The 27,975-nt window shown below is 52.6% G+C and overlaps 2 protein-coding genes across 12 annotated transcripts in view; one reads left to right on the forward strand and one right to left on the reverse strand.

The window, feature by feature from the left end:
- Window positions 1-12,029: 12,029 nt before the first annotated feature.
- Tmem200b (transmembrane protein 200B) lies at window positions 12,030-16,188 on the forward strand. Its single transcript, XM_070037470.1, has 3 exons — window positions 12,030-12,083; window positions 13,319-13,404; window positions 13,902-16,188. The coding sequence occupies exon 3, from the start codon at window positions 13,922-13,924 to the stop codon at window positions 14,843-14,845; it is 924 nt and encodes a 307-aa protein (XP_069893571.1). The 5' UTR covers window positions 12,030-12,083; window positions 13,319-13,404; window positions 13,902-13,921; the 3' UTR covers window positions 14,846-16,188.
- The window catches only part of Epb41 (erythrocyte membrane protein band 4.1), a 175,232-nt gene continuing 162,905 nt past the window's right edge, over window positions 15,649-27,975 (reverse strand). For all 11 annotated transcript variants that reach the window (XM_070037457.1, XM_070037450.1, XM_070037451.1 and 8 more), the window contains 4 exons: window positions 23,356-23,457; window positions 21,775-21,855; window positions 19,624-19,728; window positions 15,649-18,415 (listed from right to left, as the gene is read on the reverse strand). In XM_070037457.1, the coding sequence (XP_069893558.1) occupies window positions 19,630-19,728; window positions 21,775-21,855; window positions 23,356-23,457 (282 nt within the window). In that variant the 3' untranslated portion in view covers window positions 15,649-18,415; window positions 19,624-19,629. The remainder of the gene's footprint in view (window positions 18,416-19,623; window positions 19,729-21,774; window positions 21,856-23,355; window positions 23,458-27,975) is intronic.

The following is a 27,975-nucleotide window of genomic DNA, read 5'->3' on the forward strand; positions in this document are numbered from 1 at the left end:
AATTTTTCAGAATTGGTGATTCTGGAAAGACTCCTCTCTAAGACACTTGTCATTGAGACTGCTTGGGAACTCAGAACATCACCAGAGCTCTCTGTGCTTCTTGGAGTTGCTGTGGATCTGCACCTTCCCGGTCCTCTCATCACGTTAGAGTTAGAGCAGAGTACAAGCAGGGAGAGAGGGCTGCATCCGTCCCCCTCACTTTTGCCTGCAGCAAGTTTACAAACCTCCCCTCTTGCCCTGCCACTTTCCCTTTGCCGTCTGTAGCAAAACGAGTGGGGGAGGGGGCGAGGGGGAGCCAGAGCTTCATGGGACACTGAAGCTTCCTTGGGGAATGTGGTCATGGTTTTGGACAATATATGGCGGTGCTCAGGAGTCTGTGGTTTAAGTGGGCATTAGAGAGGCAAATTTAGCCCATTGGACAGGGTCAGGTGTCTGTGGTGCCAGGAGCACAAGTCATTCTTCATCCCTTAAGACTGAAGCTGTGTTTCCGTTCTGACAGTGGTGTGAGGACCTAGATGCAGGAAAAGCAGTGCTTGTGTGTGTAGAGAGGTGACCTGCAGCCTGGTCCAAGAAGAGAAAGCAGCCACACTCGGCAGGTGGCTCAGGGAAAGGGGTTCTCAGGTGACCCCATGGTGGTGCCGCAGCTATGAGGGATAGAGGAAGAAAGTGAGTTGGTTTACTTTGGAAACAGTTTCTAGAATACGCTAGACAGCCAAACCAAAGGTGTTTTTGGTTTTGTGAGTACTGGGGCTTGAACTCAGTGCCAGCACTCTCAATTGGCTTGACTGCTTTTATTCCCCCTGGTTATGTTGGTGATCGTGTCTTGTGGACTTTTCTTAAGCTTACTTGGAATCACGATCCTGCAGAGTAGCTCAGCAGTAGGATTACAGGTGTGAGCTGGTGGTATGTAGCCTTTCTAAAATTAATACAAAAACCACACAAATCTGAAGATGACCCCTATCTACAAAACAAAGTTGTGGACTGGAGTGTGTCTCAAATGATAAAGCACCTACTTAGCAAGCATAAGGCCCTAAAGTTCAAGCCTCAGTGCCACCAAAAAAATTAGAAAAGTCAGGTGCTAGAAGCTCACACCTGTAATCGTAGCAAATCAGAAGGTGAGATTTGAGGATTACAGTTCAAAGCCAGCCCAGGTAGAAAAATCCATGTGACTTAGCTCAATTAAACAGTGTAAAGCCAGAAGTGGGGATGTAGCTCACCTGGGAGAGTGCCAGCCTTGAGTGAAGGAAAGCCAAGCCTGAGTTGAAACCCCACTATGGCACCAGCAAAATAGCTCTGAATTGTGTCAAGACAATGTAAAGATTTGTAATGGCTCTATTGTCAATTGATCAAGATGGGTGCCCAGGAGCACCCATTAAGCCAAACAGAGATTATCTCATACCCTAAGAAGCCAGAGTGGAAGGGGAAAGTTGGTTTTGTTTTGGCTGGGAAACAGTTCATGAGTGCCCAGGAGGATGTACACAGTGTGGCTCTGAGCCCTGAGCTCCCCTCCCAAGTACTGCCAAACAAATATCCACAGTGGAAAATCGCCCAAAAGTAAGCCAAAGGAATACACAGGTCCACTATACCCTTTGGGGTGCTTAAAAGGCACACGTGCCCTTCTTTCCTGCCTGCTACAGGAAATACAAGGACAACAAATAGAAAACAGTAATGTGGCAGATACTGGACTGTTCAGTAATTGCTTTTGATGTCAGTGGCCTAAGCAAATGGACTGTCAGAATGGATTTTAAAAAGCTAGGCTCAGCTGAGCACAGGTGGCTCACGAGCAAGCCCAGGCAGGAAAGTGTGAGGCTCTTACCTCCAATTAACCACCAGAAAACGAGAAGTGGAGCTGTGATTCAAAGTGGTAGAGCATTGGCCTTGAGCAAAAGAGCTCAGGAACAGCATTCAGGCCCTGAGTTCAAGACTCACAACTGACAAAATAGCAAGACCCAACTACATGTTGTCTACAAGTTCACTTGGGTGCTGGTGGCTTGCATCTGTAATCCTAGCTACTCAAGAGGTTAAGGTATGAGGATCATGGTTCAAAACCAGCCCAGGCAGGAAGGTCCGTGAGACATCTCCAATTGATCTCAGAAAAAAGCCAGAAGTGGCGTTGGAGCTCAGGGACAGCACCCAGGCCCAGAATTCAAGCCCCAGGACTGGCTAATAATAATACTAATAAATAGAACCTGCAGAGGTGGGAGTGAGTGGGGATGGAATGTAGCTCAGTGATAATGTATGCTTAGCCCAAGAGAAGTCAGGTTTGATCCCCAGCACCATAACAAATGAATGTAAGTAAATAATGGATTGTAAGAGGGGAGAAAAATGCACCACATAGTATCGATCAAATGAAGCTATTCATTTAAAATTAGCTATACTAATTTTACATTAATTCAAGGCACGGAAAATTAGGAATATAGACAGGTATTACATAATAGGAACAAATCCATTCTCCAAGGCCAAAGTCCTTAATGTGCTCCCAAGTATGATGCCCTGAGATTGACAGTTACCATGTGTGAGACCTTGAACTCAGCCCCAGCTCCCCAAGAACAAAACTATGCTCTTATAGTAAAGCAACAATTACACGAAGCAAAACTGATAGAACTCAGCCTATCACTAGTGCTACTCAGGAGACAGCTGCTCAGGATGGAGGTTTGATGCCAGTCTGGGCAGAAAAAGCCCTTGGGACTCCATCTCTAACTAGAAAGAAGCCAGGCTGGGCTCCAGTGCGAACAAGCAAGCCAAGGGCAAGTGTCAGGAACTGAATTCAAACCCCAGAATTGCAGGGTGTAGGACCTCCTTTACCATTTGGTGACTTCACCATTCCCTTGATAACGGACAGATCTAGCTGGCAGAAAAGTGAGGAAATATTTCAGCTGAACAGTGCCATCGATTAAGAGGATCTGTTTGGCTTTACAGAGAATTTCATACAATACCAGCAAAATAAGCTCATCCATCAAGACGGATGGACCACATTCTGGACTGTAAAACACTCCTAAATCACTTTAATAGGATAAAATGTATAGATTGTTGCATTAAGAAACCAGAAAAAGACAAGTTCAAAGTAAGCAGCAGAAAACAATTTTAAAATCAGAGCAGAAATAAATGCAATTGAAAATAGGAAAATCAATAGAAAAAATGCTGGCTCTTTGAAAAAAAATAAGTCAATAAACAGGTATCAGGAGAAAAAAATCTCAATTCAGTTTGAGGCCAGCCTAGTTTAAAATAAATAAATAAATAAATAAATAAGGGAGATCATGTTTCAAACAATCCAAGAATGGTGGTTTGTGCCTGTAATCTCAGCTACATGGAATGCAGAGTTAGATCACAGTCCAAAGCCAGGCGCTGGTGGCTCACGCCTATATTCTTAGCTACTCAGGAGGCTGAGATCTGAGGATCATGGTTCACAGCCAGCCCGGGCAGGAAAGTCCATGCGACTCGTATCTCCAGTAAACCACCAGAAAACCAGAAGTGGTGCTGTGGCCCAAGAGCTAGAGCGCTCACCTTGAGTTGAAGAGCTGAGGGACAACGCCCAGGCCCAGAGTTCAAGATCCATGACTGACAAAAAAAAAAAAAAAAAAAACTTGGACACAACCATGATGCCCTTCCATAGATAAATAGGTAAATAAAGTGGTACCAATGCCAGCCTGGCAGAATCTGACCACCTCATCTCCGGACCAGCCAACATGGCCCACCTCTACCTGTGGCCTGCACACCGCTCTCAGCTCCTCTCCTGAGTCCACGCAGCTCTCCAGCGGAGTGCAGTCCGCACGGGCAGTGACCTGGCTCACCTCCTGCAAAGGACGACCAGGAAAAAGAAGCAGTGAGTCCGGCACAGGTTTGTCTACATTCATCACAAAAGAGCCATGAAGTTTCTTGAGCAGGAGAGGCAGGGGCTGCAGACGTCAGGACTCTCTGCGGACCTCCTTGCCTCGGTAGTGGGAGTTGAGCGTCTCACATCTAAGCTGGGTAGACTGGCCTGGGCAGAATGCTAGGGACACGGGTATCTCCCCCACCCCCCAGCCCAACCCCATCTCCACCCAGGCACCAAAACAGCTCTGTCTGCCCTGTCTGTCCATCCTGTGTCACTAGCTGTGCCCCTACGGGGACTCTCGGGGGACAGATGGGGCCATTGCACTGAGGTGAGGGGCAGGGAGGCTCACTGCTCAGCTCCTGCTTGCATTTCACCACTAAGACACAAAGCGAGTCTAAGAAAGATGAGCCCACACCCCGGGTCTATTCCTGCCAGGAGCAGGGGCTGCATGTTTCAGTACCCCATCTTGGCAATAGTACAATGAATACCTTTGGGAATACTTTTGTGACAGCGTAGCACAAAGGAATTGTGTAGATTCATCCTGACACAAATGAGTATGTACTCTAGTTCCACACATGAAAACTAAACCAAAACAGACCAAATTAAACCAGAGTTGTTTTTTAAAAGCTATAGTAGTCTGGGCATGGCGGTTGAGGCCTAGAGACTTACGCTACTCGGGGGACAGAGAGTAGGAAAATCAGAACTCAAGACCAGCCCAGGGCTAAGAATGTGGCTTAGTGGTAGAGTGCTTGCCTAGCATGCATGAAGCCCTGGGCAGTACCACATAACCAGAAAAGACTGCAAGTGGTGCTGTAGCTGAAGTGGTAGAGTGCTAGCCTTGAGCAAAAGAAGGTCAGGGACAGTGCCCAGGCCCTGAGTTCAAGCCCCAGGAGTGACCAAAAAAATCAGCCCAAGCAAAATTTAGCAATATCTCATTCCAACTAATATGGTGAGTTCCGCAGTCCCGTTACATAACCTGAGCTGTGTCAAAGGCACAGATAGGAGATTGGAGTGTGACTCTGGGGGGAAATGCAAGACCCTATTCTAGAAATAAATAGCAAGTGCTAGGCACTGAGTTCAAATCCCAGTACTGCTGAACAAAGGTGACACTTGGAAAGTGTCCCCCCCTCAGGTCTTCCCGCAGGTTGGCAAGGCTCTGACCTGGTCTTCACGGACTCTCAGAGCTCTACCGTTGTCTGGATTTGTTCTGAGGTCGCAAGACTTAATCTAATTTCATTAGAACCCAGATTTTTTTTTCCCATAAGACAAAATACATGTAAGACCCAACTCACACCTTCCAGACCCCTGCAGCTTCGTCACAGCTTTAGTAAGAACCCTGAGCCATTCCTAAAGGCATACAGATCTGAACAACTGCAGTGTTCTGTACAAAACCCAGCACCGCCAGACCTGGCCGTGAACTCGGCTCTCGCTCTGCGGTGGTGGTGAAACCAGGGAGAAGCAGAGAGGAGTCTGGCAGCAGCTGCTGGCGTGCACTGCAGTGCCAGGGCGCTGACATGGGCCTTGTTCACCGCCGCCAACCCCATGGAAACCATCCCCGCTGGACCAGAGTGCAGGGCCGGCTGGCAAACCCCCTCTACCTGCTATTCAGTAGCCAGCAGAGAGGGGGTGCTCAGCACCCCTGCCACCATGTTTATTCCCGCATGCTTCAGGAACTACAGTATGGACCAACACGACAGTCATGAAAATGAATTGCAGATCCTTCAACACACGAACTTTCATTCATCCCAGCTGTTGCCCACAGGTGTCTCTTGGTCAGAGGGATTGGTCGAGAAGTTAAGCTGATGATTCTTCTAAACCACCAGTTTGAAGGGACCCAGGAATTGAGGTGTCCCTCTGGTGGACGTCTGTGACCTGTGGTTAGAGGTGCTGGGCTCCCTCTGAGAGAGCAATCTCAGGTGCCTCCAACCCTTGGAGAACAGTCACGCCATTTTTTTTTTTTTTGTCAGTTGTGGGGCCTGAACTCTTGTCCTGGGCGCTGCCCCTCAGCTCTTCAGCTTAAGGCTAGTGCTCTACCATTTGAGCTACCGTGTCACTTCCGGTTTTCTGGTGGTTTATTGGAGATAAGAGTTTCTTGGGCTTTCCTGCCCAGGCTGGCTTTGAACCACGATCTTCAGATCTCAGCCTCCTGAGTAGCTAGGATTACAGGCGTGAGCCACTGGCACCCAGCTCCCCTTCCTTTTGCACAGCTCCTTTTACTGTGATAAAATCACTATGTGATTCTTTACAATAAAAAAAAAAAAAGGAAAAAAAATCACTATGTGATAAGGGAAGTAGGGCTGGGAATGTGGCTCAGTGGTAGAGTGCTTGCCTAGCATGCACGAAGCCCTGGTTCAATCCCTTCGTACCACATAAACAGGAAAATCTAGAAGTGGAGCTGTGGCTCAAGTGGTAGAGTGCTAGCCTTGAGCAAAAGCAGCTCAGGACAGTGTGCAGGACCTGAGTTCACACTTCAAGACTGGCAAAAGGAAAAAGTACCTAGAAATATATGTATTTATTATTTAATATTTGCCAGTATTGGGATGTGATATCAGGACTCCACACTTTCTAGGCCTGAGCCAGGCCCCAGCCCCCCTGATTCGGCAGAAGGAGTTTTCCCTCACCTACCCCACCATACTGGGTAAGGCTGCTGAGCCTGAGCTTTTTCTGCATTTTACCAGTGAAGCCCTGGGACACCAGGGCCTGGGCGCTATCCCCGAGCCTTTCTGCTCAAGCTAGTGCTTACTCTACCCTTGAACCCCAGCTCTACTCCGGCTGTTTGGTGATTAATTGGAGCTAAGAGTCTCAAGGACTTTCCTGCCCCTGCTGGCTTTGAACTGCTATCCTCAGATCTCCTGCATGTGTAGTTAGCATTACAGGCCTGAGCCACCAGCACCAAGCTGGCCTTCTTGCTGTGTGCCTTGAGCACAGTTACTCACTCTGGTTCATGGTTTTCTGCGCTGTAAAATGGGATTCTAACCCAGACTTTGTTCCCCCGGCTCTGCCAGGATAAAGCTTTGGAGAATTGCAGGCCTGGCCTGACATCAGATGCTGTCTCAGACTCCGTGACTCGAGGCTCCTGAGGCTGGAAGCAGAACACGGCGAAGGGAGGCCAGGGCGCCTCGCTCCTGCCTCTAGAACGCATCCCTCCCCACGGGCTCTGGGAGGCGCCCTGGGGCTCACGGGCTGCACCGGGTGGGCCAGGGCCCAGCCGGTGCCGGGGTTCAGCCCTGCTCTGTCACTACGGAATGATTTTGTAGCTCTGAGCCTCAGTTTCCCCTCGGTGGGGCCACTGGCTGTTAGGAGCATTGCCTGGGATCTGTTGGCCACACAGAGTGGCTTCAGGCCGGGTGAACCTGACAGCCCGCTGGCCCTGACCGGCTGGGTCCCCTGCACCCCGACTTAGCCTCACAGTTCTGGGTCCTCCCCACGTTCTGATCTTTCCCAGGGGGGATCCTGTGCTGCAGGCCCTTTGCATGGAGCCCATCCATGAGACCTGAAGCCGGTGCCCACGTTTCAGAAGAGCCCAGGGCCCAGCAGGGGACACTGGGCACCAAGCACACCACAGGGGGAGCCGGAGGAGAGCAGGGAAGGCGTGGGCCGCGAAGATGATGATCCCGGTGTACCAGGCCACGGCCACCAGGTGGCGTCCATGGCCACCATCACCGCGTCTGGCCTAGCCCCACGGTCAGGGGGCGCCCATGCCCATTCCCGCGTCCCGCCCTCGCCTTCCGCCAGAGGGCGCTGATGCCTCCACCACAGCATCCTTCCTAGCCTTGCCGCCAGGGGGCGCCCGATCCCCTATCCCTGCATCCTGCCTAGCTTCAACCACAGAAGGAGCCTGGTTCCCATCCCTGGGTCCCACCCAGCCTTGCTGCCCTCACCCCTCCTCATGTCTTGCCTCAGCCAAAGGCCCCGGTCTCCATCACCGTGTCCTGCCTCGCCTCACCACCAGGGGCACCATGCCTTCCTCACTGCATCCCACCTAGCCATGCCAGGGGTCGCCTACATCTCTGTCATCCCAGCTTTGCCTAGCCTTGCCACCAGGGGGCGCCCGCACCTCCATTACCGCATCCCATCTAGCCTCGCGCGGGGGCCATTACCATGTCCCGCCTAGGTTCACCACCAGGGGGCACCCAAGCCTCCACCAGCCTATCCTGCCTAGCGGTTCCCTCCTGGCCTGGTATCCAGGCAAGAGCTGTGACCTAGAACAGGCATCTGCCATGGTTACTACTAGCCTTGATCCTTAGGAGACGGGGTCTCTGCTTTCCCTCACAGTGATAAAGAGATCACAGCATTGTGATCTGTCACCACATGGAGGTGCCACATCTCCAGGCGGTTGACTCCTGGTTGGGTCTCCGGGATCCATTCCCAGCCTTCAGCGAGGTGTGACCAGGTTCTGACAAATAGTCTTGGGAAATAATCGTTCTGAATGTGCTCACTGAGGGAGGGTCTCAATAGGCATGTCCCCCAACAGTACTTGGGGATCAACAAGCATCCTTTTGGGGGGGAGGGGTCGGTCATGGGGCTTGAACTCAGGGTCTGGGCACTGTCCCTGAATGCTCTACCACTTTGAGCCACAGTTGCACTTCCAGTTTTGGGGTGATTAATTGGAGATAAGAGTCTCACAAACTTTCCAGCCCAGGCTAGCTTTGAACCACTCAGCCTCCTGAGTAGCTAGGATTACAGACGTGAACCACCAGTACCTGATGTCCACAAGCATCTCTAAACACAAAGCCAAAATGAGGGCTACACATTGGGGGGGGGTGTGGAGCAACAAGAGCTGGTGGCCTCCCTGTCCATTCCGGACAGCTAATGGTCCAGGTGTAGTGTAGAAAGAGAAATACTTTCTACAGTCCTTGCTCTGACAACTGTCAGGCAAGTCCCAAAGAAAACAAATGTTTAGCTACAATTTAACAAGTGCTTAATACTGCAGCACATCAGTCCGCTTTTAGTGGGTTGTGCTGCAGTAACAAGCCATCCTATCTCATGATCATTGTGGGTTGACTGGGCTCCTCCCCAAGGTTTGTGCTCTGCACAATGGTGCTGTTTTCCTAAGTTACAGTGAAGGGGCTGCGCACAGATATTCACAGCAATACGCCATTACTATTATGCTATGAATGTAGCTGGCAGGGGTTCCTGTGGGGACCTGTGGGCCCCCAGAGTGACACACTGCAGGCACTCACAGACCACCGAGGGAGGGGCAGATCTCCACCAAGGACCCTCCAGTTTCCGCCCCTTGGGAGACACAGGTGTTGACGCTGTGTGCATGGTGGCAGGCAATGCCAACTGGCACATTTCTAGATCACCGGCCCTACTCCAAGTCCTTGGCAGACTAACTCAGGAGGTCCAACCTGCTTTCCCCCAAGGCCTCCTCATAGGGACTGGCCACCCCTCCCAGGCTTTGAAGAGAATTTATATTTCCAGCCCTTATTTCTTTGGAGTTTCCCAGGCTGTCTCCTCCCACTATTCCTAGTTGGATGAGAGAAACATTCCCAGTCCAAGCCGACCCATTGGAAGTAGTTAAGAATTTGAGAAAGGGTGCGGAGAGGAGGAAGAACCGCAGAGCTGAGTTAAAGGTGGCTGGGGCTCACAGAGCACTAGGGAGGAGCTCAGTGAGCTCCCGTGATCCTCTGCGCCAGGTGGTCTGAAGGCAATCCATGAAGAGGGGTGACTGAAGTTATCTGAGCACAGCTCTCCTGGGACTCCCTTGCTCAGCCCTGGTCCCTAGCAGTCAACTCAGAGGAGGTGGCCGAAGACAATTCCTGGCCTCACTGTCACATTTTCTAGGTGAGGTAACTGCTGTGCACCTCCACGGCACGGCTGGGCCAGGAGTTTGCAAGGGGCTCCCAAATCTACAGAAGGGAAGGAGGGCAGGGCCTGTCCGTGCCAGGACTAGGGTTTGAGCTGGTTCTGATACTGACTCTGCTGTTGACCACAAGCAGCCTGGATCCCCTGGGAGGCTGTTTCCTCAGGCAGCTCAGCGAGATGGTGACCCAAGGGCACATGAGGAAAGCTGGACGGGCCTCAGTCTCTGTCTCATCCCAGCTTTCCTAGGCTCTCCTGCCTTTTCTTCTCTGGGCTTTAGAGTGAAGTGGGGCTTTGCCAGGAGCCTGGAAACCTCACTGTGCAGCACAGAGCTTCCGTGGAGTGGGAGATGGATGTGGGGTTCACAGCCCGGGACCTCTCCTAAGGCCCCGAGTCCAGTGGGCTTGTAGCTGTGAGGCTTGAAGCCCAGCTCTGTCCTGAAGCCCTGCTCTTCCCAGCAAGTCTCTGCCCTTGTAAAATGGAGCACTAGGACTGGGGGTTTGGTGCCCGCCACGTGTATTGAACCCACACACTCATCTGCCCGTGATGGCCACGTGACAGGGGCAGGCGCATGGAGAAGGGCTGTCACTCGCTCAGAGCCACCCGGGAAGGACGGAAGGGCACCATCGGCGCTGGGCCGATGAATCCTGGGTCCTGCTGAATTCCCACCGCCAAGGGTGGAACTGTGGCTGCAGGGCCATCGGGTCAGGTCTCGGCCCCCACTCTGTCCCCCCCCCCCCGAGACACCTCTCCTAGGCCTCCCCTAGGCCGGATGTGACGGGGGTGCGGTCCACAGAGGCCAGCGCGGGCTTGGGAGGACCTAGCCCCCCCTGGGGGCCGGGGGGGGGCCGCGCAGGGCCAGGGCTGCCCCTCTGCAGGGCGCAGACACTCAGCCTGCGGGATTAGGGGGCTCCGTTCACTGAGAGTGAAGCCAGAGCTGGGGCTGAGGTCTGGGGTTCCCCAACACCCCGAGAGGGCTGCGAGGCTGGGTGGGGGGAGCCGGGGGAAGCTGGAGGAGCCCGTGGTCAAGGCGCCACGCGGAGGTGCCGTCAGACAGGCCTGGTGGCTGCCCAGCCTGCGCCCCCCCAGCCTGCGCCCCCCCGCCTGTGCCCCCCCCGCCTGCGCCCCCCCAGCCTGCGCCCCCCCCAGCCTGCGCCCCCCCGCCTGTGACCCCCCCAGCCTGTGCCGCCCCAGCCTGCGCCCCCCCGCCTGCGTCCCCCCAGCCTGCGCCCCCCAGCCTGTGCCCCCCAGCCTGTGCCCCCTCAGCCTGCGCCCCCCCGCCTGCGCCCCCCCCGCCTGCGCCCCCCTCAGCCTGCGCCGCCCCAGCCTGGGCAGGGCGGAGTCAGGGCGCGGGCAGGGATGGAGTGGGCCGGGGGGTCGGGGCGGGTGGGAGCGCCCCGGAACGGCCGGGCCGCGGGAAGCACAGGCAGAGGCACCCGCCAAGCGTCCCGCCCGACGGGGGAGGCAGGAACGGGGTGGCCTCGCTCTCCCCGACTGCGGCCATCGGGGCCCCGGGGCTGGCCTGGCTTCCGGGGGTTCTGAGAGGTCTCGGGGCGCGGGCGCGCCGGGTCCCCTCGGGGAGCTGTGGCCGTGGCGGATTCCAGGCCGCGCGGCCCCGCCCCGCGCCCCGCCCGCCCCGCGCCCCGCCCGCCCCGCGCCCCGCCCCCCGCCCCGCGCAGCCGGGTCTCATTAGCGCCCATCCCCCGCCCGCGCCGCGTGCCGGGGGGTCCCGCGGCCGGCGGGGGCGGGGGGGCTTCTAATCAGTCCCAGGCCGGAAATTATCCCGAGGGCCCCGCCGTCGAGCCCGCCCCCCGCATCATGGAAACTGGAGGTCCGCCCGGCCCCGCCGCGCACCCGCGTTCCCGCCCCGGGGCGGCGGACCCCGGAGCCCGGGGCAGCCGGCGGGTCCTGCCCGGCTGCTGCAGCCGCCGAGGGCTCGGGGCGCCCGGGTCGGCTCTGCGGGGTGCGGGGTGCCCCTCGCCCGGCCCCCCTGCACTCGCGTGGTTCCCGCTCCGCGGATGAGGCGGCGGGGTTGGGGCTGCGGAAAGGCCGAGGGGTCCGGGGAGAGCGGGGAGACGGGGGGCGGCGGGCGCGGAGTGCGGGTCCACCGTCTTCAGGCTGGGGCCGCGGGTCGGGTAGCGGACTCCTGGACTCGGGGTCCGTTTCCAGCCGAGGGGGGCGCCCTCCCAAGTCGGGGCGCAGCATGTGCGCTGGGGCGGGCAGCGGGGGCGCAGGGCTCGGGTTCGGCCCTCGGGGGGCGCCCGGGGCGCGCACGGCGCTCACCTGCGGCCCAGGGCCCGAGCGGCCGCGGCTGGCGGCGCCCCGCGGGGTTCCGGGGGGTCTCGGGGGCTCCCGGGGGCGGGGCCGGGGCGGGGCCGGGGCGGGGCTCCGCGGAGACCCAGGCGGCCCCGGAACCGCCGCGCGCGGACTCGGACCCCGACCCGGCCGGGCACGGAGGCGTCAGGTGAGCAGAACTGGGGTCTGCGCCGCCCCCCCAAACACCACTTTCCCTAACTTTCTGCCTGGCTCCTCCCCTGGGATGGGCCTGGGGGGCGGGAGCCCGGCCTTCCCTTTCCCCTAGGCCCGAGAGGGGGCGCGGGCGCCGGCGGGACCCCGGCGAACAGGGCGCTCGGCTCCCGGAGCAACTTCTCGGGATCTGGGCACGGGCGGTGCCGCCGCGTTCCCGCGTCCCCGGCCGGGTTCCGGGGTTCCCCGCAGCGTGCCCCGCGCCCTCGAGTCCGGAGCCTCGGAGCCGGACCTCACGTCAGTGCTCGGCACGCGTTCGGCTCCAGGCCGGGGCTCCAGCGGCCGCCACGAAGTTGGCAGTGGGGCCCCAGCATCGGCGTGCGGCGGGGGCGGGGGCCGCTTTGCTCGTTCCGAGCTGGGGATGGGGTTCCACACTCGGGGACAATGGGGAACCAGGCCTGGCTGCTCCCGATCGCGCCTGCGGCTGTGCCCAGAAGTGCCGGGACCCCGGCCGGCTGCCCCGCGCCGCTCGGGGCTGCGGGTTCCACGGGTGGAAACCAGGTTTGGGGCGGGGGAGCCGCTGCTCCGCGTTAGGCCGGACCTGGCGCTGCCGTCCGAGGCCGGCCCGGGCGGCCCGCCGGGCGCTGCGGCCCGGGGTGGGCGCGAAGGCCTCTCCGCGCGCTCGGGCCCCGGCTCCCCGCGCTCGGGCGCTCACAGACCCAGACTGGGGAGCGAGGGCGCCCCGCCGCACAGCGAGGCCCGCGCCCTGCCTTTCGTGGGGGGCCATAAACGCACAGTCCGGCCGCCCTTGCCCCAGCTGGCCGGGAAGGAACCGAGCCGCGAGCCCCGGACCCCGGGGCCGCAGGGGCGGTGCTGCTGGGGCCGGGACGAGGTCCACTGAGGCCTCGGGCGGAGGAGGCTGGAAAAGGAGGCCAGGCGGCGGGAAAAGGGGGGGATGATTCATCCCGGAGCCCGAATCGGAAACGCCGCAATCTGGGAACAGCCGTGCCTGGGCCGACGGGAGAGCCGGGAGGGGAGTCCGTCCGTCCGGCGAGGCCCCTTCACCCGGCTCCGGCCTCCGGCCCGGCCGCGGGGGGGTGGGGGGTGGGGAGGCCTCCTCGGGCGGAGTGGAAGGAATCTGGACCAAGACCGCGTCCGCCTCCTCGCCTCTGACTGGCTGGTCTGGGTCGGAGCGGTCTTCCCGGAGTCTAGCTCGAGTCTCTTCTGCTGCAGCTCCAGTGCTGACTGAGGAAGTCTGGAAGGAGGGGGCGGGCAAGGCGAGGCCGGAGTCAGCGACACCCCCTCCTTCCCACGCTGCGGTATGTAAGGCGCGGGGAGGGCGGCGCGAGCGACCCCGGCGGCCCCGTGCGCGCCGGGCGCCCCCACCCCCCTTCTCCGTTACTACGGTGCGGCCACGTGCGGGGGTGGGGTCGAGCCCGGGCGGTACTTACCGGCGAGACGCGGCCGCCGGGGCCCACGCTTCCCGCGGCGGAGCCCCGCGGGCCTGGGGGAGAGGGCGCCGGAGCCCCGCAGCCCGGGCTGCGCCAGGGAGCGGCCCGCAGCCCCCTCCCTGCTCCCCGCGCGCGGGCCCGGCCAACTCCGGCTTCTGGCGCCGAGCTCCGCTGCGGAAAACCCGGGCGGGGGCGGCTCAGGGCCCCGCAGCCCGGGAGAATCCGGGGGTGGCCGCCAGGGATCTCCAAGCGGCCGGGGCGAGGCGGCCCCAGCTTCCCCCCCTCCCCCGATTTGGGCCCCGAGCCTGGAGCTCCCCCCCCCAGGTCCGTCGGGTCAGTCCCCGCCTTCCGTCTTCTCTCCGCAGAGCGCCCGGACGACCGGGAGATGACGGCCGGGAGCCCCGGAGACTGCGTGGAGGTGCGGAGGAGCCCCGAGGGCCGCGTCTCCCGCCTGGGCCGCCGCCTGGGCCGCCGCCGGCGCCCGCGCTCCCCGCCGGAGCCGCTGCGGGTGCGGGCGAGGCTGCGGCTGCGCTCGCCGTCGGGGGCGTTCGCGGCTCTGGGGGCGCTCGTGGTCCTGGTGGGCATGGGCATCGCCGTGGCCGGCTACTGGCCGCACCGCGCGGGGGCCCCGGGGGCCCGGGCCGCCAACGCCAGCTCACCCCGGGTCAGCGAGCTGCGACGCGAGGGTCGCGGGGCGGGCCGCGCCCACGGGCCGCACGAGCGGCTGCGGCTGCTGGGGCCGGTGATTATGGGCGTCGGCCTGTTCGTGTTCATCTGCGCCAACACGCTTCTGTATGAGAACCGAGACCTGGAGACCAGGCGGCTCCGCCAGGGGGTGCTGCGGGCTCAGGCCCTGCGGCCCCCCGACGGCCCGGGCCGGGACTGTGCCCCCCTCCCCAGCCCCGGGCCCAGGACTGCCGGAGCCCTGGGCTGCGCAGAGCCAGAACGTTGGGACCTGTCCCCGCATCGGGACACCTCGCCCGTCCCGTCAGTGCGGAGTCTGCGTTCAGAGCCTGCTAATCCTCGCTTGGGGTTACCAGCCCTGCTCAACAGCTACCCGCTGAAGGGCCCGGGGCTGCCCCCACCGTGGGGTCCCCGAACCCAGCCTGGCCACGTGATCATCACAGTGCAGCCCTCTGGTTCCTGTATTGAACATTCCAAGTCTCTGGATCTGGGACTTGGGGAGCTCCTCCTGGGGGCCCCAGCCGCTCGGGACTGTGCTCACCGAAGCTGGCCACGGCTGGACCGCCTCAGCCTGGGGGGGTATGCCAAATTGGGAGGAGGAGGAGACTTGGGGGCCCGGGTCTGAGAAGCCGGGAAACACCTGCTATGAGGCAGCACCGTGGGCCGTGGTTAACAGGACCAGAGGACAGGTGGTCCAATGTCTAGTAGTAGCTGCTTCTGTCACATCCCAGGTCAGGATGGATGCTCTGACTCCCGCAGCCACTAAGGCCTCCTGACCCGTATGTGGGCAGAGAAATGCCGGCTGCACTGGGCTCAATGAGCGGGCCAGGCGTGTTTTAATGTGCAGTGCGGAGACCAGCATGACTCGGCCTCAGGATTGTCTTCTGCCTCTATCTGTGGCCTTAGCCCCGGACAGGTACCTGAGGGGGGGTGGAGGTCCAGGCCAAGGTGATCAGGAGATGCATGGGGTTTGTTTAAGGGGGGGGGGCAAGGACCCTTAAGACTTGGAAGGTAGGTTGGGAGGTTTCATCTGCACTGGTGATGGAATCTGGGCCTCTGGGAAGATGGTGTGAAGCTGAGAAACTCCCACTGCCATCTGGGGTGGGGAGTGAGCCTTTGACTCCCACCACCTAAGACTCTTTCTTCCCTTGGCCCTGGGGGGCTCTAACCCAGTAGGGTCATTACTGCCACTGCCTTGCCCTGAGGTCTGGCCCTTCCTTCACTGTAGCCTATGCTACAACAGCACCCTCCCGTTTTGACAGACAGCACTGACCAGTTCTTACAAGGCCCCTTCTACAATCCTGATGCTGTACTTTGGCCAGTGTGGGTAGCTCAGACTATGGCTTCAGTTTAAGTCTCTCCCACGCAGGTTTAATTTTCCCCATGCTACTGAAGGAAGAGAAATGGAAAAGTGGATCAGTCCTCATAGGCATTTTTTTTGAAGTTTATTGAAAAATGCAATACAAGAAGCAAGACCAAACACAGATCTCAACACTACAACCACTCCCCTCACTACAAAAGGCCGAAACAGCAGACCTAATTATTGCCTATTTAATCTAAGGGTTTTTGCCAATGTAATTCTGCTGCCATAGTTCTATTTTGTCAAGAAATGTAAACAACTACTTGATATATGATTCATAATTTTTTAAAAAAATTTACAAAGCTCCTTCATTTTTGTCACCAAAATAATACATTTGAGAGAGATTTGTAAAAACAGGTAGCCTGCACCTGGCATCCTGAACAGAGTTCGTGTGAGTGTCAAGGATGGTGGGCTCCACTTCCCAAGGTGGTCTCCTCAGCCCCCCCAGGAATACACAGCGCTGGCCTGGGAGGGGGTGGGGCAGGTGTTCTGACAGGGCCCTGCAGGTAGGCTCCCTGGGCTTATGAGGACAGGTCTTGCTTTGTGGGTAGGTGGCAGAGATCTCATGAAGTTTGAAGGAAACCTTTACTTCAGAAGTAAAAATAAAATTGCAGCGAGATTTGTTACTGTGGTGTGTCTGAGTCACTTTAGGAAAACTGCTGCCAGGCTTCTGACCCTGGAAATCTTACTCCCCTCCCCCTTCACCATTTCTACCTGGATAGAGTTGGTTCATACACGCATACACACACACACACACACACACAAACTGCAGAGTGAAAAAAATCCAAACAATTGCCAAACCTTGAGATCTGTTGCCAGAGAAGGAGGAAGGGGGAAGAGGCCTGGAAGGATGCTAGAGTTCTTTGGGTCCAGAGACAAAGGCTGCAGGAGGAGTGAGCAGAGTAAGAGCTGAGGAAAGTTCAAGCCCTCAGATCTGAGGTGGAGGTCCTGTGTTGTTAGAACTGCTGCACTGAGCTGGATCATGCACCATATTTGGGGTAGTGGACCCCGTCTCCCCCCCCCCATCTTCTCTATCCCAGATTTCAGCTCTATGAGCTGGGAAGGAAATGCTCCTTCCACAGAAGGTCTGGCCTTGGAGAAGCCGGCAAAGTCAGCTAAGCTTGACTGATAAGAGGGGGAGTTCTAACGTGCCACCACTTCAAGCTCCACCACAGCCTGTAAGTTCATTCCTGAGCGAGGACAGCCTCCTTCCCTCATATCTGTCACATGTCCCACCATGCGCCCCCCCCCCCCCGCCTTAGAGCTGCGTGTCGGCAGTCACAGTCCACGTGAGAACGAAAAGGAAAATACACAAAAAAATCAAATCGCTCAGTTCACCTAAACAGAAGTCAATTAGTAAGGGCTGTGGTGTCCTGCCACTGGCTACTGACTTCTCTTGTTCACTGCCCTTGGGCCCCCAAGTGACTGCTGTCATTGACACACTGTCTAATCTCATGATGCTCCTTTCTAGCCTAGAATCTGGATTCCAAGATGCTTCCAGGCGGGTCTGTTTGGGGGAGGAAGCAAGCTGGACTAGAGAAGCCTGTTTGACTTTTTTTTTAATGCTCCCAAATCCTTAGTAGGAATCAGGGGCACCAGACCTCATTTTCAAAATGAAGCCAGAGAGAGAGAAAATAATAATAAAAACTAAAGTGGAAGCCTTCTAGGAAAGCAAGCCTACATAATTTGATAGACCTCAGGCAGTGAATGGGAATGAGTAGGGGGCTTTGTACCCCTGTCTCGTGGTGTCCTGTGGGGGTGGCCACCAAAAGCCAATACTGTGCTTACTGAAGGGTCTCCTTAGGCAGGTGCTTGTAGAGAGCAGGAAGGTCAAAGACCATGACACTCTGAGTGCTCCTTGGTGGAAGTGCTCCTTAGCTGGAGCTGAAGTAAATGCCACCGCTCCTTCGAGTGAGGTGCACATTCGCAGAACTAGACCTTATTTAAAAAACCTCATTAACTTTCCTTTGCCAAACCACCACTGAAAATGTTCCACTAGAACATAGCTAAAAAAAAAAAAAAAGGTCTGTTTTTCCATGTGTTTTAGTCTCCTTGGCTAGGAGCTTGGGGTACTGGGCAAAACCATGGCTTCTGGTAAGGTGTGAGGGCGGGGGGAAGTGAAGGCCACAGATACGTGTTCAAACATTCACAGTATCAGATACATCTGAAGCAACTTCCTACATCTCTGACCTAAGGAAGCTCCAAAGTAGAGAGAAGGAGAGAGGGAAGGAAACCAACACTACATTCTCAGCAGAGGCCCGCCTCATCAGACACCCTCACCAAGGGAGAAGACATTTATCTGGGGTCTGTGGATCAGAGGAATTGCCCTGCTTAACATGCTGGTGATGTTATATGGTTGGCTTTGAGAAAGAGCTGGTTCATGAAGTTTCTGCTGTCATCCGAAGGGTGAAACTTGGGGAAGAGGGGCATCCCAGGGAATTGACTTTGGCCTCCAACATAGTTGACAGAGTCTCTGAAGGATGTCCTGAAATCTGTAGACCCTTTCAGTACCTGGGTTGAGGATCAGTGAGGAAAGCCTAGGTTGAATGGGTTACAAATTATCCCATTAAAAAAACCCAAAAAACTCTTCAAAAACGGTTCATAGAGTGAAAAGTGGAACAATTTCTGGTATCACAATATAGAAAAAGATCTTGAAAAGGATCAATGATATCTAGAAGAATCTCAATATAAATTCCAAATAGAAAACAAAGTAAATTTTCTGGTGGTCTAGAATGATCTTGAAAGTCTGGAGTCTGACTTGCAGGCTGGCTTCTTTAGCATTTCGCTGGTTTGTCTTGGGCATAGGGAGGGCAGGGAGTTGGGGTAGGATAGTTCCTAGGGGAAAGAAAAAAAGCACATTTTAAAATCTTGCAAAGAAGCCAGCTTCCTGCTGCTACTGCCAACTCTTGGTGGCCATAAGTGACAATTAGAACTGAATACTGGGCTGGACACGTGGCTGATGTCTGTAATCCTAGCTACTCAGGAGGCTGAGATCTGCAGATTGCTGTTCAGAGCCAGCCCAGGCAGGAAAGCCCATGAGACTCTTTATCTCCAATTAACCAACTGAAAACCAGAAATGGAGCTGTGGCTCAAAGTAGCAGAGCACTAGTCTTGAGCAAAAAAGCTCAGGGACTGTGCCCAGGTCCTAAATTCAAGCCCCATGACTGACAAAAAAGAAAAAGAACTGAATAATGGGCCAGTCCTTCCTGATGACTCTTCAGGTGTAGGCATGAATTTACCTGGATGCCCCAAAGCAGTTTTCTGCTTCCAATGTTCTGGTCTGGTCCTAGCGCTTTAGCCACTTTCCCAGAGCCTTCCCAGTCCTCACCCTTCTAGAAGCCTTGGTCTTGCAGGCTCAGAGATTCCAGAGATACAGAGTACCACAGCAGCAGAGAGAGGGCAGGGAAAGGTGAATGAAGTACAGGAAGATTCCAGAGGTGGGTGAGGTTTATATCCTCACTGCAGGTACATTAAGGCAGGAAGACACAAATGATCTGGCTGTTTTGATTAGAGCCAAATACTTTAAAAAATTAATACAAAGATATGTATTAGATTTTTTTGTATTAGATTTTATGAAGATACAAGATGAATTGACTACAGCTCCAGCCTTCAGACTGTGTGTATATGTATCTATATATTTATGTGTGTGTGTGTATGTGTGTGTGTGTGTGTGTGAGAGAGAGAGAGAGAGAGAGAGTGTGTGTGTGTGTCTGTGCTCAGGGCCTTGAAAATTTTACTTAAGGCTGACATTGAGCCACAAATTCTAGCCCTGACTTTTTGTTGATTAATTGGAGATGAGAGGCTCTTGAATTTGTCCAGTCTGGTTTCAAACCTCAGTCCTCAGATCTCAGATTCCTGAGTAGCTGGGATTACAGGTGTGAGCCACCAGTGCTCAGACCGGATATTTTAAAGTTATGATTATTATCATCTTCAAGGAGCCAGATGCTTAATATTCTCTGCCTTACTTTATCAAGTCCCAGTGTTGTCACCTAGTGGTACCTCAAGTTCCAGCTGTGACTCGCTCAGGCTGAGGCATCTCCTACCTGAGCTCATTCCTCAGAGATCTCAGTCTCTTGATGGACGACCACCTTGGTCACTGACATGTCCGGATGCTGCTCCTTTGCTTCCTTGATAGCTTGTACAAGGACCTGTGAACAAGAAATAGAGTCCATTGTGGGCAAAGCAGCCTGGCTAGTGAAGGAAGGCACTACTCATTTCTGACAATGTACCAGGGTACATTGCACTTAGGCCAGAGGAAGCTGGTCATTACCCTGCCCCTCCACCATCCTTCATAGTAGAGGCTCCTGGGCCAATGACACACAGGCAGGGAAGGATAGAGCTTTCCTTCAAGGAGTCGGACCGGGACTTCAGAAGTTCAGTGAAGGCTTACTATGTGCCGCACCTTGGTCTAAGCATATCATTCATCATTTATTTAATCCTCACAACAGGTTTTCCCTCCTTCCACTTACAGATGAGTAAACTGCAGGTTAATTAAGTGCTTGTTGTCTCATAGCTAGTAAATAACTTTTCTCTTTACCACACTGTCTGGTAGGTTCCCAGGGGGGCCTGTTGAGTGTTGGAGGAGTTTGGGCATGGGAGGAAGGCTAAGATCACACAGAGAAGGTCAAAGGAGGACAGTGGTACCACTTGCCCAGCTGTTAGCATTGCCTGCAGTCTCCTTCTCCCCACCCAAGAATAGAGGACTGGCTGGAATTCCCCAGCTGCCTGCTCACTCTGGATCCTGAAAATCATCTCTAGGAGGGACAAGAGAAGAGGAAAACTCTTCTGTCCTCTCAGTTTCATGAAAGGTATTCTTGGACTTGCCTCCTATAGATCCCTGCTCCTCCTCCCTCAGCCTGTTTTTCTAACCCATTTACTCCCACTTCTCACTCAGCTCAAGCGCTCCCTGGCACCCCTGCCTCTTCCTCTCTAGGAAGGCCCACATGCACCTCACTGCTTTCCTTAGTAGGCCTTCCTAAAGTGCAGCTCTCCTCAACCAGAGAGCACTACTGTCCATGCTTCTTGGACAAATCACTCCAGATAAAACCTGCGATGGTATTTACGTGACAAGGGTAAAACTAGGGCTCACAGAAGTTACTGGGGCACACCAGTGAAGCTCCCTGTTAACCACAAGCACCCGTATCCACGGCTCTGCTGTGTAGTGAGGACTGAGCACTCAGCATGGGCTCAGGCCATACCTGAGGGAGGCTGGGAGGCTGTGGGCCGTCCACTTGGGCTCTGCATCCTTGTTTCTGAGACCCCAATCCCAGTACTCCCAGCTCTAAGTCTCAGCCTGCTGCCAAGGGAACTGCCAGCACTGCAGCTCAGCTTTCCTTCCTTGCAGGCAGGCAGCTCATCAGCATAAAGGCCCAGAGTTATAGCTCTGTCAGTCCTGTCAGTGATTCCAGAGGCATTTGCATAGTCTCCTCCACCCCCTCTTCTTTGCAGCTTTGCTGGTCTAACCTCGCCCAGCGGAGAATAGGGAACAGTAATCCTGACCTTATTATTTGATAATTGCTTGTAGCACACAATTAGCACCCAATTATCATAAAAATATAGAGCTTTTAGCACCCAGAAGGGCCCAGGAATTATTTGGATTCATCCACTCTCTTTCAGGAGGAGAAAACTACCAGAGATAAGGTGATTTGCCTAAGGTGGCACAGGAAGTTAGAGGAAAGAGAACAAGTCTGAGGACAGGGGCTGGGTTGGTGTCTTGGCCACCATCCTGTGTGCCACCCCCCCCCCTTCCCCGGCCCACAGTCTCAACAGCACTCCCTAGTTCTCTGGTATCATTTAGCCTCTGGCAAGGGTACTATTGTTCCCTCTATTCAGAGCCTACCATGTGCCTGTCACTCAGTACACATCCAGTTATCTCAGGATCTGAACAGTAATCGAGAGGAGGGCACAAACTATAACCTCCAGTTTATAGCTGAAAAAGCAGCATCTTCATTGAGATAAGAACCAGTATTTGACCTCAGATCTTTGAGTCCGAAGCCCCTGCTCTTTTCACTGTACTCCTAGCTTCCCCATCTGCAGAGCCTCTCCCCCACCCCCAGGTCTACGGGGCTTGAGTCTCTTTGTTTCAAGGGCTAGAGTAGCAGCGATGAAGCAGTCAGCGGTATCTTTTGGGATGTGACATCACTGCACCCATCGATCTTCCACCCTCCCATCCTGGCTTTCCTCAGCATTCGTACCTGGTCATGGTCAATATCACCATCTCCTGTGATCACAATTCTCTTTTCAATCCGGGTCTCTGAAATCCCACCTTTTACAGTCTGTAACCAAAAGTAGGTGGCCATATGAGATCAGAAATATAGCAAGAGAAAAACACCAAAACGGGGGGGGGGGGGGAGGATTGGGTGGGGGGGGTGAGGGGAGGATGGGAAGGGATGGGAAGGGGAAACAAAGGAGGAGGCTACAATGCTTGATAAGAAATGTACTCATTATCTTGCCCATGTAATTGTAACTCCTCTGTACAGTATTTTTCACAATAAAAAAATACCAAAACAACAAACACAGATTATTATGTACAGTTGATTTTTAAAAATCATTTTTACAGCTGGGCACCAGTGGCTTATGACTGCAGTCTTAGCTACTCAGGAGGCTGAGACCTACGGATCATGGTTCAAAGTCAGCTCAGGCAGAAACGTTTATGAGACTCTTATCGCCAACTAGCAACCAAAGAGCTAGAAGTATATCTGTGGCTCAAGTGGTCACTAGTCTTGAGCAAAAACCACCACCACCAACAAAAAACCCCTTTGGGACAGTGTTGTCCAGGTCCTGAATTCAAACTGCAGTACTGCACACAAAAAATTATTTTTGAAGACTGACCCCAGGGCCTGTTGCATGCTATGCAATCATTCTACAACTAAGCTATACTTCTACTACTAATTATTCTGAAAGCTATACTCCAAATATTTTTTTGGGGAAATGGATTTGTTGCTGAGGTCTGATCTATAGACTTGTGTAGGCAAGCAAGTACTTCACCACAGAAATGTATCCTCAGCTATTTTAAACTTCTTTGAGAAAGGGTCTAAGTTGCCCAGGCTAGACTTGAATTTACTTTTCTTTTGAGTGTATGATGGTATTGGGACTTGAACACAGAGCCTTGAGCTCTTGCTTGGCTTTTCTGCTCAAAGCTGATATTCTACCACTTAAACCACAGCTCCACTTCTAGCTTTTTGCTGGTTAATTGGAGAAAAGAGTCTCACAGACTTTTCTGCATGGCCTGGACCTGGCTTTGGCTGACGATCTCAGCTTTTTCCCTCAAGCTACCACTTGAGCTATAGCCCTAATTTTGGCTTTTTGCTGGTTAACTGTAGATAAGAATATCACAGATTTTTTTTTTCCCAATTGGCTTCAAACCATGATTCCTCAGTTCTCAGTCTCCTGAGTATCGTGGAAGCCATGCATAGGTAGCTCATGAGATCTGAGGATTGCAGTTTGAAGCCAGCCTGGGCGGGAAAAGCCAAGAGACTCTTCTCTCCACTAAAAACTACCAAAAGAGCTGGAAGTAGAACTGTAGTTGAAGTGGCAGAATGCTAGCCTTAAACAGAAAAAGCTCAGAGACAGTGCCTAGGCCCAGTTCAAGCCCCAGGACCAGAAATAAAGAGTTTCACAGACTTTCCTCTGTGGGCTGGCTTCATACTGAAATACTCAGACTTCTGAGTAGCTAAGATTACAAGAGAAAAACTGCTTATGGATAGAAGTCCTTCCTTCCCAGGGGTGATTGCAAGCTCTTTATGTCACTGAGTTCCTTAAAGAAGCTCTGTTACCTTGGTAATCTGAGTTGTGGTAGTACTGCTTGTGGTCTCAGATGTGATGGTCTGAGCTGTCAGCAAGACTCCTGGGTCCAAGTCACCATTGCTGTCATCAGTCTGTAGAAGAAAGCACAGCTAACTCATCACCATACCTCTCAGAAGGCCTTTGGGCAAGAGCTATAGACTGCAGCTTGGCTCTTATATATACATTCTAATGCCAAGATCCAATTCCCCATCAGTGACCTCTTAATTAATAAATACTGTAAATCCTTGGGAACAAGGTTCCTTCTAAGAGGTGGATGGGTAAGATTCCTTGCACTGGGTCAGGGAAGAATGAAAAGAAAGAAGAGGCAGGAATGTAGCCACACGTTCAACAGTGACATGTTGTAAGTGTATAGTAAGTGTACATGTCTACAGCAGTTTATAGATTAAAATGGCTTTTAAAACAACTATTCTATCTATCTGTCTGTCTGTCTGTCTGTCTACCTACGTACGTACCGCTCTATCTAGGTGCTGGTGCCAGAACTTGAATTCAGAGCCTCTTTGTCACTTAGCTTTTTTGTTCATAGCTGGTACTCTTCCACTTGAGCCATGACTTCAGTTGCAGCTTTTTGCTGATTAATTGGAGATAAGAGTCTTGAGGATTGAGGATTTGCCTCTGCCCAGGCTGGCTCTGAACCTCAACCCCTCAGCCTCTCAAGTAGCTAGGATTATAGCTATGAGTCACAGGAGCCTGGCCAAGATTAATATTTTAATTACCATCAATTACTTGTACAAGGAGGTTTCACTTTGCCATGTTCCTATATGCACACAACATAGCTGGATCAGATTCACTCCTTCCATCAGTCTCTCTCATCCCTCATCCTCCTTTCCCACACCAATCTCAACAACATCCAGTGTTTTCACCACATCCACCCTTTCCTAGTCCCCCCACCACAGACACGATCTATTTTATATTCCTGATCTTCAACACTAATATTTTCTTTAGCCAAGACCACATATCTACCTTAGATTCAGACCCTACTAATAACTCTCATACTCCTACTGTGTGTCATTTACAATGCAGCTGATAGCTCTTCTCTGTCTCTCAAAATTTGAGACAGGAGCTAGTATTATATTCACTGTACAATTAGGAAAACAGATCCTGGGAGGTTAAATAATTTGTCCAAGGTTCTATATTAGTAGGTATTTGAACTAGGTCACAGACAAGGCCAAGAAATTTCTTATTTGAAACTGGATTTGAGTCCCAGTTCAGACAATAACTTGCTGCGGGACCTTGTATTTCTAAATTCTAAAAGGGAATACTATAATATGTGCTTTGCCTATACCATAGCCCTGCCATGAAGATTAAAAGAAATTACAGAAATAAAAGTATTTTAGAAACTACTGAAAGAATGTACAATTACATGCCAGAGAAATAAACTTTACAAACTGTTATAAGAATATACAATTACACGCCAGGAGGGCAAATTCTTCCAGAGTTTCTATTCTATAAACACTTGACTTCTTTGCCTCCTATCCCTACTTGTCTCCCACCCCTCTGTATTTGAAGAAGGTGAAAAGTGGAAGAGATTGGTTTCCAGTCTTCTATTCTTCCCAGTGGGATCTCTTTTTCCTTGATCAACCTACCAATGTCTCCTCAACTGCTTATAAACATCCATTCATCCTCAAACCTAGCAATTTCATTCTTAGATGGTTTTCAAAATAAGTAAAATGCCCACAAAAAACTTGTGCATGCATGTTAACAGCAGCTTTATTCATATTTGCTCCAAACTGGAATGAACTCAACTGTCAATCAAGAAGTGAAAAAAAAGGGGGCTGGGAAGGTGACTTAGTGGTAGAGTGTTTGCCTCACATGCATGAGGCCCTAGGTTCGATTCCTCAGCACCACATAAGCAAAAAGAAAAAAGCCGGAAGTGGCGCTGTGGCTCAAGTGGTAGAGCACTAGCCTTGAGCTAAAGAGCTGAGGGACAGCAACCAGGCCTAGAGTTCAGGCCCCACGACCGGACCCCCCCCCAAAAAAAGAAATGAAAATAACAGGTGCCAGTGGCTCACATATTATTCTAGCCATTCAGGAGGCTGAGATCTGAAGGTCATGGTTTGAAACCAGCCCAGAGAGGAAGGTCCATGAAAAAATGCTTATCATAAATTAACCACTAACATCTAGAATTGGAGCTGTGGCTCAAGCGGTAGAATGCTAGCTTTGATCAAAAAAGCTCAGGGACAGTGTCTAGGCCCTGAGTTCAAGCCCTAGTACTGGCACGGGAGAAAAAAAAAGGGATTAAAAAATATGGCATACTATTCATCAACAAAGAAGAGTGAACTATTGATTTATAGAGTGTGGATGAATTTACAAAGTGTTCAGTTGAAACTGTTGAAATTGTTTTAAGAAGGAAGAAAGGGATGAGGGAGAATGTTAGAGGGGGTGAGGTTGATCACAATACATTGTGTCAACAGTGAAATCTCCCTAGTACAACTAGTGTCTACTAATTTTTAAGAAGCATTGCATTCAGAGAAAGAAGCTGGACACTTGGACACCAAAGTATACTAATATATGTTCCCAATTATACGGCACCAAAACACAAGCAAAACTAGACTAGTGACAGAAATCAGGACAGTGCCTAGAGGATTAGGGACCAAATGGTAAAACTATGATGTAAATTTCAGGAGAAATGTTAGGATCCCACATTATATTTTGGAGACACTGGTGTAGACAATTTGTCAAAACTGATCAAAGTGAACAATTCACTATTAATTTTTACCACGCACACGCACATGCATGCATATACATACAAATGAAAAACTGATCCTAGTCCCCTCTCTAACCCTGTATCCCAAGGGGTAGAGACTGTGAACAATTCTTTTAATGATATTTGGGCTTACTTGTCAAACAAGATATAAACAAAAGCAGAAACAGGTTAATTAAATAATAACAGCAAAGTAAATAAATAATACAAGGTGACAGACACCCATTACCCCACCACATGGAAGGTCGAGGATCATGAGTTTGAGGCTTACAATGGAGGCAAGCCTCAAACAGCTAGATGGAGGCCAGGCCTTCGCCACATAGCAAGACCCTGTCTCAAAAACAAAAACAAATACTAAATAAATATCTGGTGCTTACATGCCAGGTGCTTTGGAAGCATGTGATGTTATTAATTTATTTCTTATACCAGCCATGTAAGGCATTTTACAACAAGAAATTGTTTTTCACAGGACACATACTAATGATGGAGTAGGTTCGGATCCAGGACATCTGAGTCTACAGACAACAGTCTCTACACTAGGCATCACCATCTGCCATCAACAATAAAAGCAATTTGCAGCCAGGCACCATTGGCTCACACCTGTAAGCCTAGCTACTCAGGAGGCTGAGATCTGAGAATCAGTTCAAAGCCAGCCCATGCAGGAAAGTCCATGAGACTCTTATCTCCAATGAACCACCAAAAAACTAGAAGTGGAGCTGTGGCTCAAAGTACTAGAGTGCTGGCCTTGCGTAAAAGAGTTCAGGGACAGTGCCCAGGCACTGAGTTCAAGGCTCCCCCCCAAAAAAAAGCAATTTTTACCTCAGCTGATAAAGATGAAATAAAAGCTACCTTTTTTGACTAGCTACTATTTACTATGTAGCAGGCAAACCCTACCCTGTTTTGCTTTGCTTTTTATTCTACTGCCCCTGTCTCTCAAGTGCTGGTATTACATCTATGCGCAACCATGCCCAGCTCATGTGTTTATTTTAGTTTTTACTTTTTGGAGCATCCATCCAGAGCCAGTGTGTTGCTATTGAAACCTACACACACACAGCTCTTCCATACAGAGCTAAATATATTTCCCATTTCCTGTCCATAAACAGTAGCATCCTAGTCACTGTGCTTGTTCATTCACAAATTCATTGTGCAGATGACTACCACAAAAATCCAAATTCATTACTTCACTTAGTTAGTCTATAATTTACCTCACCAGTTCCCTAACTGATAAACATTTAGGATATTTTCATGGAAGTAAAAAGGGATTCCTGTTCATTCTATCTGTCTCTGCCCGCCTCTCTCTGTGTCTGCCTGTCTCTCAGCAGCACTGTGATCTGAACTCAGGAGCGCTCTCTCTCTCTCTCTGTGTGTCTCTCTCTGTCTCTCTGTCTCTGTCTCTCACCAGTACTGAGATTTGAACTCAGATCTCTCTCTATATATCCTGTGTCTCTTTTTCTGTTTCTGTCTCTCCTACCAGTACTGAGATTTGAACTCAGGAGCTCTTTGTCTCTCTCTTTGTGTCTCTTTTTCTCTGTCTGTTTCTGTCTCTCCTAACAGTACTGAGATTTGAATTCAGGAGCTTTATCTCTCTCACTTTCTGTTTCTTTTTCTGTCTGTCTGTCTGTCTATCTGCCTGTCTGTCTGTCTGTCTGAGCAGTATGGAGATTGGAACTCAGGACCTTGGGCTCGCCAAATAGGAATTCTACCACTTGAGCCACACCTCCAGCCCAAAGCGATTCCTTCCCACTCACAAGTAATTCTTTCCTACATAATTTGACTAATAATGTGCACAATCTCAAAATAACTTTTTATCCCCCCATCTCCAAGTCCTACACATTCATTTCTTCTGCCTCTCTTTTCTGACACATGTCTTTCTTCTTGTTTCCTAAGG

The sequence above is a fragment of the Dipodomys merriami genome, unplaced genomic scaffold (assembly GCF_024711535.1).
Source record: "Dipodomys merriami isolate MVZ:Mamm:240054 unplaced genomic scaffold, mDipMer1.0.p SCAF_28, whole genome shotgun sequence".
In the NCBI taxonomy this organism is placed as follows: domain Eukaryota; kingdom Metazoa; phylum Chordata; class Mammalia; order Rodentia; family Heteromyidae; genus Dipodomys; species Dipodomys merriami.